The sequence below is a fragment of the Schistocerca cancellata genome, chromosome 3 (assembly GCF_023864275.1).
Source record: "Schistocerca cancellata isolate TAMUIC-IGC-003103 chromosome 3, iqSchCanc2.1, whole genome shotgun sequence".
NCBI classification, from domain to species: domain Eukaryota; kingdom Metazoa; phylum Arthropoda; class Insecta; order Orthoptera; family Acrididae; genus Schistocerca; species Schistocerca cancellata.
This window is the reverse complement of record NC_064628.1, coordinates 671924180-671937772: the sequence shown is the minus strand read 5'-3', so window position 1 is coordinate 671937772 and position 13593 is coordinate 671924180. Positions and strand designations below refer to the sequence as shown.

The following is a 13593-nucleotide window of genomic DNA, read 5'->3' as shown; positions in this document are numbered from 1 at the left end:
CCAGAGGTGATTATGTTGTGTACACAATGGCACCTCATACCACTGCAGCTGGTGTTGAGCCCATATGATGATGACAAGTGCAATTGGGTAATGTTCATCCTCCTCAGGGCCTCCACACAAATTTGTGCTGATTTTGATGCTATATGCAGAACCTAGACTCATATGAAATGATGACATGATGCCATTCCTGTGTCCAGTGTTGTTGTTGGGCACAGCACTTTTGATGCTTCTTTCTCTATTGCTACACCAAGGGGAGCCACAACAATGCACCCATGTTGACATTCCATGGTGCTCCAGATGTCATCATACTGCAGCAAAGTAGCCCATTTCCTGACTCAGGATATGTGATGTGGCTGTACAATCCTGCATGGCCAACTGAACAATTCAATTGTCTTCTCAGTGGTAGTTTTATGGGGCTGCTGAAGCCCTACATGGCTTTGAGTATAGCCTGCTTGAACTCATGGATTCCATATTTTTGTGGGGGTTATTGGTTCCTGAGCAATATGAGCAGGAATATCACAGAGCAATAAACCACATTTTCATTAGGTAATATTCTTTTCATTGTCAAATTCTAACATGTGCTGGTAGAGGTTTCTTCTTATATGAAGCATAACATAAACTTCTCATAAACGATCAACATTCAAATGTTCAATGAGGCTGAAGTAGTGAACTAAAATTTGTGCCATGGCCAGGAACCCAGGTCTCCAGCTTATTAGGCAGAAAGGGAAAATGGGTTAAAGGTGTGAATTGAAGCTTGTATTAGGAAGGGCACTGGACTAGGGTAGTCCATGGAGATGTAGTAGCCACAATGTTACAATAGTGTCATGGTTAGCACATGTGCCTTAGTAAGCAAGCAACCTGCCTTCAAGTCCTCTCTCTGGCACAAGTTTTAATTTATTGCTTCAGCTTCTATTCTTATCAAAGAAGAAGTTGAGATTTATATGTCTCCAGAAAAATATAATTCCAACATTCAAATGTGTTTTCTGAATGAGAAACCCACTGTGTAATATTTACATTTATACATAATGTTTACTCCTGCCTATTTTGTGTGGTTCCACTGAAATGCTAATCATTTACTTATCCAAGCATATGTCACACTTAATACTGGTTTGACATTTGTTGCATGCTGTCTTCAAGGTGTTGCAATTCTAATAGTCAGCAGTGTTTTTCTATCACATATCAACAGTTGAGAGCTTCCATCTTGCTGAATGAATCTTATGATCACAGTTAATTCACAACCTTGTTATCTTTTTGTTCCAATGGTGTTGTCTACATAGTAGAACTGCACATGTGTGTTGTTACAGGACTGCAAATATTGCATTTGCTTCCACTGTTGGAAGTCACTTTTATGTGCATGTGTTGTAATGTGTGCTAAATTGTGCATGTGTGATACCTGGCATATCTATGCTTTGTAAGCTACAGAATTTAAGATCCCAGTGAAGGAGTAATAGTTATCTCAGGGGTTCATCATCCCATGGTTTTAGTCCTGCAGCATAGTGGGAGATCCTCTGTGGAGTTTGGAAGTAATGGATAGCTGCCAATAAACTTAAGTGCTGAATAAATTTGCAAGCCATTCTCAGATGCAGAGGTCCAGTTTTAAATCTCAGCCTGGTACACAGTTTTAGCTTGTCACAACTGATCACATGCACTGCTACACTGGAGTCACTGTACAGAGAATAACATTCGCTGTTATACCTCTACATCTAGTGAGGCAGATTGTGAAGTGCAGTGCAGGGGCTACTGTTTATTGTACAATCCACACATGACAATTGGAAGGAATAATTTAACATTTGTTTGCGTTTCACCCTATTACCATTTTTTTCACTACATACATGACATTTTTCTGCATTGATCACTACTAGTATTACAGGTGGTAGACCAAAACTGAGAATGCTGTTGCTACTTACTGAAAACATCTCCAGTGTCTCCAAAGTCTAAATGTGTACAAAGTAACTAATATAAATGGTAATTTACTACAAAAGTTAAGGAGCTGAAGATTACCATGAGAATGTAATTGCTTCAAAGCTACAGAAGGTTTGCACATGAAGGAGAGAAGGATACCATACAGATATTCTTGTCATCATTTACTTTCTTCATATGGGTGGGAGAAAAGGGGTCACTGGATGATGTGAAGGGTAATGACAGTGAAGAGGTGGTTAAGGCCTCTGTCTCTGAGAGTGCTGGTCCTACCAACTTCCTCAAGACTATGTACACTGATAGAAGCATAGGAAACTGAAACAATATGCTGGGTCAGAAGTGTCTCATAGATACCAGCAGGCCTGTATCTGGAGCAGCTTCTAGGCATAGTATTATCTCAGTTCTTGAATTGGATTTTGTTCCTTCTCAAAAACAGATCACTTTAGTTGGTGAATACTGAATTTTTGTATAATTCATGATACCTGGAATGCTGTATTAAGATTACTGGCTGTTGATGAATGAAAAATACAGCCTGCTTCTTGGATGTTGGCATTATAGTAATGTCATTCATTGTCTAATTAATTAACATTATATGTTGTCCAAAAGCTGCTCAATTACTAAGTTATTACATTGTTTTAAAATATGAATATATAACATCATATGAAAAATATTCGCATTTTATAATTTTCATTACTGACTGATTTGTCCTATGTTTACTTTTAAGTGTATCCAATGACCACTAAATGTAAATTAATATGCAAATGGATCTGTGCACAGAGGATAAGCTGTTCATTTCATATAATCAACTAGTGTCATAGATTACAGCAAATCTCAGTTGTTAAAGTTTTCCTTATTAAGTCACTAACACAATGAACAAACAACACATAACATTTTTCTTTATTCTTGGAAATATTCTTAATTTTTCTACTTAATAGTGAGCAGTTGTACTTTTGGTTGAATTAATGTACATAATTTTATTTCTTCTTTTCTGCCCAACACAGCTGGTGTTCGGTGGTCTGACACACACCTGGCTGTAAGAATATGTGAAGCTCTTCACCCAAAAGTGATGCTTCAGGGATTATATGCATACTGTGGAAATTCATACAATACAAATTCACCGACTGATATATTAGCTGTTCGCCATCGTACTGCTGAGCGCATACTGAAACTCAGTAAGGAATTGGTACGGAAGGGTTTCACATGTCCTACTGTTTCTGTTGGATCCACACCATCAATGAGCATTAGCATCAGTGCTGAAGCCCGCCGAATGTTTATGAAGCTTAATGAGGTACACCCTGGACATTATGTCTTTTATGGTGAGTTTCTATATTTTTACAGAATCACATTAGCAAGATCTAAAATTTGTAAATGGTATCTGACATCAGAATCATAACACAGAAAATCATTATATTGTATTATAATGTTATGTAAAGTATTTTGTGTTATTTTAAGATGAAAGGTTTTTTAGCTATTAGCTGTAATAGGATAACAGTAGTTAGTTGGGTGGATTTAAATTTGGAAGTTCACATTCAACTTTCATAACCAATGTTCTGGCTAAGTTATTTCAGTTTTTTAATCTGTTTTACTAATTCCAGTCTAATCTTTATAAGCCCTCAGGCAAAATATCCATAAGTGCTGAGGCAATCATCCCACTGATGCACCAGGTTGAAGCTATCTATATGGTAAAACACCATGTCCTCTTGCATGAACTACTTCATAACTGCCTGCTGCACAGCCTCATCTGACAGGAATCATTGACCCTTCAATGCATTTTTTAAGGAACCAAAGGCATGATAATCACATAGGAGAGATCATGACTATTGGGTTGATGCTCAAGTGTATCTCATTTTACTGGTGTAATGCATGAGACTAGCCTTCCAGATTGACTGAAGTCTTGTGTTGAATTGCAACCAGTGTGGAATTTGACACACCAGACCACATTGGTGTTTTCAATAGAATGCTGCCCCATTCACATTCTTTATTTTCCAGTGGATGTCTAACAGTTCTTGTTCTTCAGCAGCCAAGAAAAGAAGAACAGCACATTGGTCCTGTTTGTGTGCATTTGGTAATAATGTTGTCATAGTTCACATTTCTGCATTTATCACACACACATATTGGAAAGACACAAATGCCACACTGATCCCTTGCCTATATGTCTGTGCTTATACACCACATCAGAGTCACACAGCAACATCCTCAAATGGAAACTTTTGATCATCTATTATAGTAAGATGTCCATCATTAAGATAATCTGCTCTACTTTTAATGGTATAATGAAAGGCAACCATCAGCACAATGGCATATACTGTGGAAGATTCATTAATCAACTCATTCACTGTGTTCCATGAAGGAGAACCACAAAGGCTTTGGAAGATGTCAAGTTATACATTAATAAGCAGAAGCGGCCACTGCAAGCTACTTCTGTAAAGCTTTGCTGTTCTTCTCATATTGATAACTATGATAATTGTTTCATATAAAAGGAGAAAAAGAGCTACATCAGAGAAAAAATGATAATAATCCACTTCTTTTACTAATTAGCTACTGTTTTCACCCGTTTCTTTATAGCGAGCATTTATGTGACTTTACTGGTTTCAGAAATTGCTCTCAGCTGCGTATGTGTTTCTAAAGTTAAAACCTGTTGAATATGAACATTAACATTTATTGGAATTTACACTCTCAAGTAAAAACAGATTACAGGAGAAGTGGTTAGTAAGATAACCTTTGCTTTGTTTTTTAATACCTGGGGGTTTTAAATTTCCTACCTCATGTCTTCTGGCAACCCGTTACAGACCTTTGCTCCAGAATATCATTCTCCATTCTCAGCCCTGCACGCAAATATCTGTATGGAAATTGCTTTTACCTGTAGTGATGTGGTTGTGAATCACAATTCATTCAAAATTTACTCTCATTACTAACCACAAAAGCCTTTAGGGAGTATTTGACTTAGTGCCATACAAACAGCTATTAACAAAGGCATGATCATGTGTGGTATTAAGGAAAATTTATTACTGCATTGAGAATTTCTTGGTGGGGAGGATACAGCATGTTATCTGGTATGGAGAGTCATGATAGATATAAATCTTCAGTCATGACTCAGGGAAGTGTGTTAGGATCCTTGTTGTTCATGTTGCATTGTAATGACCTGACAGACAATGTTGCCAGCCGGAGTGGTCGAGCGGTTCTAGGCACTTAAATCTGGAACTGCGCGACCGCTACGGTCACAGGTTCGAATCCTGCCTCGGGCATGGATGTGTGTGATGTCCTTAGGTTGGTTAGGTTTAAGTAGCTCTAAGTTCTAGGGGACTGATGACCTCAGATGTTAAGTCCCATAGTGCTCAGAGCCATTTGAACCATTTGAAAAGACAATGTTAATAATAATTCTTAATAATAATTCTTGCAGGTAATACAGCTATCTAAAATGTGTTACTGCCCAGAAAAACTGCTCAAATGTTCACTCAGCTTTTGCTAAGAATTCATTGTGGCATAAGAATTAGCAACTTGAATTAAATTACATGAATTTAAAATCAACCTGAACTTCCAGATGGTTCATGTTAGACACCAACTATCCTGTGGTATGCTACTTACAAATTTTTAAGAACCAGTGTTAACTGAGGAATGCTGGCATGCATTTCATCCTTTGTGTATAACTCCCATAGGGACCATGAAGAGAAGTGTAGCCCAATTATAGCTTGAATTGAGGGGTTAAATAATCATTCCCCCAATCCCTGTGCGAATGGAATGGGAAGAAATTCTAGTGACTGGTATAGTGGGAAGTACTATCTGCCATGCTCTTCACAGTAATTTGCAGAGTGTAGATATGGACTTACATGTGAATATATGGAGTAACTGAACTGCCATTAAGCATGCATATTCCAAAGTTCCTGAAGAGACTTTGGCAACATGTTTGGGAGTACACAAAGTATGCTAGCAATTATGTACACACAGTAACATAACAAGAGATATATTCAGGTGCAAAACAGGCATAACTGAGGTAATTAGTTAACTTACATATGTGTTTGAGAGACTTAAGTGTGTTTTACAACTGGATGCCAAGGATTTCATGTCTGGAATAGTTTTGTTTAGTGTGTAACCCTTTAATCTATGCTTCTGATACATATAAGAAATTTTTATTTGTCTGGAGTTGCATATGAGTTTTTGTCATATTATGACCTAAACTGTTTGCTGTGAACTAACTATAAACATATTCGATTAGTCCTCTAGTTGTTTTCATTATGGATGTATTTTGGCCCTTTAAATCTACTTGTACTAGCAAAAATTACAGTTTTTGAAGAGTACTCTGATGTCTTTGGTGAATCATTTATATAAGTGAGGTACAGAAATGGGCAAAGTAATAAAACTTGCAGGGCATATTTAATGTTTTCCACTCTAAATTTAGTAATATAAGGGGCAGTCAAATGAAAATCAAACACCCATCACTACAGGACAATGGAATGGTACCATTCAAAAGTAATCACTGTGTGCATAATGACATTTATCCCACTAGAAGATGAGACAAACAACTCCTGTTTCATAGAATACTGTGGCCACTGACTGATCCACAACCCCATCCATTCTTGCACTTCATCATCCAACTGAAACCAGTGTCCATGCACATCTTTCTTCAAGTCACCTAAGATGTGAAAATCACATGGTGAAAGGTCTAGGCTGAACAGAGGATGTTGCATTGTTTCCCAACCAAATCACTGAAGCATAACCTTTATCTGACTGACAGTATGGGAGCAGGAATTATTGCACAACAGGATGTTTTTGCCCAATAGAATTCCTGTATGTTTTGCCTTTATGGCACATTGCATTTTCTGCAGTATGTCTTCATATAGTTGTGCAGTGATTGTGGTTCCACAATTGAGGAACTTGATGAGCACAGGGCCTCTGCAATCAAATAAGATCTCTATGACCATATTGGAAATTGTGTGAACAACTTTGAATGTCTTTAGTGGAGGAGATGTATGATGTTTCCATTGTTGGCTTTGCTTTTTGCACTCAGGCTGTTGCCAGTTGCATGAAGACGGTGATTCAGTGATTTGGCTGGGAAACACTGCAACATCCTCCATTCAGCCTGGATCTTTCATGGTGTGATTTTCACATCTATGGCGACTTGAAGAGAGACTTGTGTGGATATCAGTTACAGTCAGACAAGGTAGCACAAGAATGAATGTGGCTGTGGATCTGTTAGTGGCTGTCTGCATTCTAAGAAACAGGAATTGATTATCTCATCTCCCAGTGGAACAAATGTCTTAACATATGTGGTAATTTCTTTTGGATGGAATCCTGTAGTTGTGGGTGTTCAGTTTTCATTTGACTGCCCCTCTTATTTCTGTGTTATCATAATCCTTTAGTTATAGTTCTTTTTAATCATTGACCATATACAGCAGGATAAGTTTAATCATTAAATATATGGCTGATGACAAGGATATTTTTACAGAAAATTCTAAAAACGGAATGCAACTTATTTATCAGTATTGTAAAAGAATAAGGTCAGATCAGTTTATTTCAAAACTTTATGTTACTAATTAGAATAGGTATTTCAATAAGCCGGCATAGACCATAACTTTAAAAATGTTATAGGGCAAGGGCTGAGTGGATTTTGTAAGTTTATTAAGAGATTTTAAACGTGTCAATTTTTTGTGAGTTTCTTGTCTTTGTCTTTTTCTGTCCTAGGATACCAAAGTCCAGTTTCTTTTAGTGTTGTGATGGTGTATGTTCTTTCTGTTGGAAATCCTACTTAAACTGCATTTGACATAAAATAATGCTGTATAGATTTTTAGGGCAATCACAGTATCTTCAGATTGATAGCAGTGTACCTTATGATTTATTTTGTTCACTATTATAATTACTGATTTAAATCATTAAAATTTCATTGATTTAGCAGGAATGTCTCTAAAACACACACCCATGTCCACATCAAAACTGATATCATTGTCTTTGAGTCAGTTGTAGCAACAATGATTATCAAAGAACAAAGGTCAACTGAAACAAACAGAAGTTCTCCAAATGAGATGGCACATTGGCTCGGGACTGGAGCATGTTGAACAACTATGGCTAAAGTTTATAAGAATAGTTCACTATGCACTGTAGATACATGCCCAGTAAAACAGTTTATGTTGGGATGGCACCCACGTGGTATACAGTCATTGCAAAGAAACTTATAAAGAAACAAGGAAGTCACATAGTTGCAGTATTTCTTGATTACCTTAAAGCATTTGACTCATACCACATCTATGCTTATTATCAAAAGTATGACTGTATGGAGTATAAAGTCAAATTTGTGACAGGATTGATAATATTTTAGTTGGGAGGATACAGTAAGTTATCTTGGGCGAAGAATCACTGACAGATGTAGATGTAACTTTGGCTGTGCTCTAGGGAAGTGTTTTGAGTCCCTTGCTGTTCATATTGTATATTAATAACCTTGTGGATAGTACTGATAGTAACATCAGAGTTTTTGCAGATGATGCAGTTATCTACAGTGAACTACAATCTGAAAGAAGCTGCACAAATTCAGTCAGATATTCATAAGATTTCAAAGTGGTGCACAGGGCAACTTTCTTTAAATGTTCGTAAATCTAAAATTGTGCACTTCACAAAATGAAAATACATAGTATCCTATGCAATATCAATGAGTCACAGTTAGAATCAGTTAACTCATACAGACACCTGAGTGTAACAATTTCTGGGGATATGATAGTGTCAGTCATATGTAAAGTAGATGGCAGACTGCAGTTGATTGGTAGAATACTCGGGAAATAAAATCAGTCTATAAAAGATACTTCATACAAACACCTCTGTGATCTACCCTAGCATACTATTCAAGTCAGTGGGACCCATTCCAAATAAGACAAATGGGTGATATTTAATGGATACAAAGAAGAGCAGCTCAAATTGTCTTGAGATTTTTAAACCCATGGGAGAGTGTCACAGAGATGCTGCAAGAACTGAAGCGCGAGACACCTGAAGACAGATGCAAACTACTCCATGAAAACCAACTTTGAAAGTTTTTAGAACCAACTTTAAGTAATGGATGTAGGAGTATATTACAACCCCCTACATATTCCTCCCACAGGGACTGCAAAGACAAGATTAGACAAGTGATGGTATGCACAGAGGTATTTAAGAAATCATTCTTCCTATGATCCAAACATGAATGAAGTGGGAGAAAGTTCTAATAACTGGTACAATGGTACATACCCTTGCCATGCACTTCACAGTGGTTTGCAGAGTACACATGTATGTAGATCTGTGTACCATAGGATATGTGTAACTGGAAAAGTCTAAGTATCCTGCCCTCAGACACTCATTAGTGGCTGCAGGTGTTAGTTTCCACATAAGATAGTACAATCAAGCTATTATCCTACAGATATGGCTAATATGTCCTTTCCAGTTTAATGTGCAATTGATGTGAAAGCCTAAGTGTTGTATTTAGTTACTTTGAAGATATTAGTACTTGTGTTATATTTTGATTACAGAAAAGTGTGTATCAGAGAAACCAGTTCATTGCTAATTATAACTGTTTCTTAGTTACCTAAGCCAGTTATGTGAGGTGAGGTGTGTAATAGGCTGTGTTGTGTCATCTGTGTTTCTTATGACAGCAAAATTTCTTAACAGCAATATTTCATAGACTACAGAATTTTAACTGAAGATAAAGTGCTTTTTATACAAACGAAAAATAGTGCTATCAAATGAAGAATGACATTTGTGAAGTGGATGCTTATTAATGGCCTTCAACTTTTGAGTGTGTGTTGTTTTACTGAATCTTAAATGTTCAATATTTCCTCAAGAAAAATATTTCTCTACAGAATATTTACATCATTATAATCTGTCTGATATAAGCTACTCTTTGAGCAATAAGAACTGAAAAAATACATTTTGTAAAATAATTTTGACATTTCATGCAATTACTGTATTCATATTAAGTAACAAAATTATTTAAAAACCTATTACTTGGCTATACTGGCTTTAGATGGAAAGCATACGAATCATATTGATGAACATATCAAGCCAGGATCTCTGTTTAATTAATCCACTAAGCATTCTGAGTTTGGCAATAGCATCACCTTATTAACCTGGTGAGGATACGGCAGGATCAATTTGACCCTGCTCATTTTATTTTGTCAGCAGTTCTTTGCTGTAACTACTGAACTCCCCTCCATAACATGTGCATGAACTCAGTCGCCTGCCATCTGTGAAAGGAGATAAATGAGTGCAAATGGTAAGAGGGTATTTTTTACCCTTTCACGGCCACAAAGTAGTATTTCTGTCCCATTTTTCAATTTTTTTTCCATGAATGTTTCATGTGTTTTGGTGTTTTTAGTCAAAATGGGCAATGAAGAGAAAGAGGCTGAGCATTTACGTCATTGGCGGGCAGAATTATCAGATAGTGAAAAAAACTTTGCAAAAGATGGCAGTGGAAACGAATATTGTGTAAGTGAGTGCAGTGACACTAGTGATACTGAGCAAGATGCATGTGAAGGCAGTGACAAAGACAACAGTATACAACTAAATGAGCCACAAAATACTGCCCACAATGCTGTGTTACCAGCATTAGTCAAGTGATCAGAAAGTCAAGTATGCAGTTCGTTTTATTTTGGTAAAGATGGAGCCAAGTTGTGCAAAAATCCACCTCAACAACAAGTTTGGACATGTTATGAAAATATCACTAGGCAAGTACCTCATGTGACTTTAGTGGCAAGATCAGCAAAGAGAGAGCTTGAATGCTGGAGTCTGTTTTGCAATGAAAATATGCTTAGTATTATCTTGAAATACACAAACATGCAAACTGGAGAAAGGATAGCAGCTTGTGAAGTAGTTGCAAATCACTATTTTATGAAGGAAATGACCATGAGAGAGCAGAAGGCTTATATAGGCTTGTTGTACATTGCTGGATTTTTACCAGTCTGGGAGACAGAACACTGTTGACCTTTGGGCTTCAGATGGAACAGATGTTGAAATATTTCAGCTGACAATGACATGGCAATGTTTTCATTTTATTCAAAACTGTCCTCATTGTGACAATAAATCCACATGTGAAGATGGAAAACAGCTGGACAACTTAGCACCAATACTTAGATATTTGAAATATTCACTGAAAATTGTAAGAAATCCAATGTACTAGAAGAATATACAATCATAGATGAAATGCTACATGCTACATGCAGAGGCAGATGCAAATTTAGACAACAAATTCCATCAGGTCCAGCTGAATATGGCATAAAAACATTTGCTTTGTTGATGAAAAGAATTTCTTTATCTTCAACCACAAAATATATGCTGGAAAGCAGCCTGAGGGACTGTTTCGACTGAGTTATAAGTCATTTGATGTTGTGAATCGGCTGGTGCAACCCATTTCAAAAACAAGCCATAATGTGGCATTTGATCATTGGTTCACCAGCTATGAACTAGAGTCACATCTGGTGAAAGAACACAAGCTAACTTCTGTGGCAACAGTGCATAAGAACAAGAGGCAAATGTCTCCTGAATTTTTCAGAACTCATGGTAGAGAAATCTACTCATCTAAGTTTGATTTCCAAAAGGATATTACACTTGTTTCTCATACACCAAAGAAAAACAAAGTTGTTTTGCTCATGTCTAGTCTTCACCACAATGCTGAAATTAATGAATCGATAGGAGATAAAAAGAAACCAGAGATAGACATGTTTTATAATTCTATGAAAGGTGGAGTTAACGTTGCAGGTCATCAACTTATGATGTAAGCTGCAACTCAAAAATCAGTGAACACTTGAGTGTCTGGCAAGAAATACCTAAACTGCCAAGCACTTTGCGTAAGAGAATCAGAAAAATTAGTGCAGAATCTTCACAAGAATCAACTGCTGGAGTCCAACGTGTACGAAAATGATGTCAAGAGTGCCCCTTTGCTAGAAATCATAAGACATCTAATATTTGTAAGGTTGTCATCAGTACATTTGCAAGAACACATTTTTCCATTCTGCCAACAATGTGCTATGGCAAGAGATGATTAATAGCTTATGTCAAAAGTTTATTGTTCATTTTGTGTTTTAAGAACATTTATCTCATAAATATTCAGCAAAAAATTTGAGTTACTGATGAGAATGCATGGTTTTGTAGATTTAAAAAAATATGTGGACTTGAGTTGTTAAAATGGTTACTTTGTAGACTTTATGCAAAAATTAAGTAATAAAGCATTTGTATGCTTCATTGTGTTTATTTCTATGAAAATCATTTAACTAATAAATAATTGATAAATTTAATTCTCATCTTTTGTTAAAAAGTGCCAACAAATACTTAAAAAATATAAATGAAAAACAGGATCAATACCACCCGCCACATCCTCACCGAGTTAATTATCAATCAGTGAATTCTATAGAATATAGTGCTTTTACAGTACACTCTAAATCATGTGTACTTTACATTTGAATCTTAATATACTTCTGATATTATTGCAAATGCAGGGCTTCTTCTGAAAATAGCAGCAGGTCTTCTTCTTATTTCCTCTCTTTTGGTATGATAATTAGATGAATTAACAGTTCATATTTTATCCTTCTTATTGTTATGGAGTCCAAGTATAATACAAAAAATTCACTCCAATTTTCAGATCTACAACAGGCTTCTCTGGGTTGCTGTTCACTGGATGATGTGGCATGCCGAATTATGACTCGTGTTATTGGCCATTACCCTCACCGCAAGCAGATGCTTATTGACTGTGGCTTCACTGCTTTAACCAAGCAAGGACTAAATGCTAATAAAATTGTTTCTGGATATGCTGTATTTGAATATCATCCACATCTCAAGTATGTTATTCTTTATTTTTTATGCATCTGGGTTTTGGATATATCCTGCTAGCATTTGCTCTAATGATGAACTATGTACAGGATAACACTGCAGCAGATGTGGAAAGTAAAAAGACATATACCTAACATCAAACATAATTGACAAGTTTTGTACCATTTCACATTTAAACCAATACTGTTACAGTGCTGCCTTTCCATATCCCAAAGACTATTAGTTGTAAAAGCATAAAATTAAGTGGTTTATATTTACCAGCTTCTGAGGCCACACTGTGAGCAATACTGCACGATGGAAGAAGCAGTCTGGATGGAGGAAATAAGGAGGAGCCTGGGGCATAGAGGGGAAGGAAAACAGGGTAGGGGTGGGGGATGTAAGTGTAACCAGGAGGTTAGATGCAGGGCAGGGGGTGGGGGGGGCGGGGGGGGGGGGGAGCATAAAAGGAGAGACTGTTGGTGTAAACTGGTAGAACAGAAGGCTGTATAGTGCTGGAGTAGGAACAGGTAAGGAAATATGTTCATGAAGGACAATGACTAATGAAGGCTGAAGCCAGGAGAGTTATGGGAATGTAGAATATATTGCAGGGAGAATCACCACAAGTATAGTTCAGAAAAGCTGGTGTTGGCTGGTAGATGAAGGCTGTGACACAGTCATTGAAATGAAGAACATGGGATTGGGAAGCATGCTCAGCACATGGGTGGTCCAGCCATTTTTTGGCCACAATTTCTCAGTGGCCATTCATGCAGACAGACAGCTTATCGTTGTCATGCCCACAAAGAACACAGCGCAGTGGCTGCAGCTTAGCTTGTAGATCACATGACTGGTTTCACAGGCAGCCCTGCCTTTGATGGTCTAGGGTATGTTCGTAACTAAACTGGAGGTAGTGGTGGGAGAAAA

The 13593-nt window shown here is 37.0% G+C and overlaps 1 protein-coding gene across 1 annotated transcript in view; it reads left to right on the top strand.

Moving 5' to 3' along the window:
- Positions 1-13593, top strand: part of LOC126175642 (D-threo-3-hydroxyaspartate dehydratase-like) — a 160069-nt gene that overhangs the window by 133427 nt on the left and 13049 nt on the right. Inside the window, exons 4-5 of the mRNA XM_049922532.1 lie at positions 2919-3233; positions 12506-12701. Coding sequence (XP_049778489.1) covers positions 2919-3233; positions 12506-12701 — 511 coding nt within the window. The remainder of the gene's footprint in view (positions 1-2918; positions 3234-12505; positions 12702-13593) is intronic.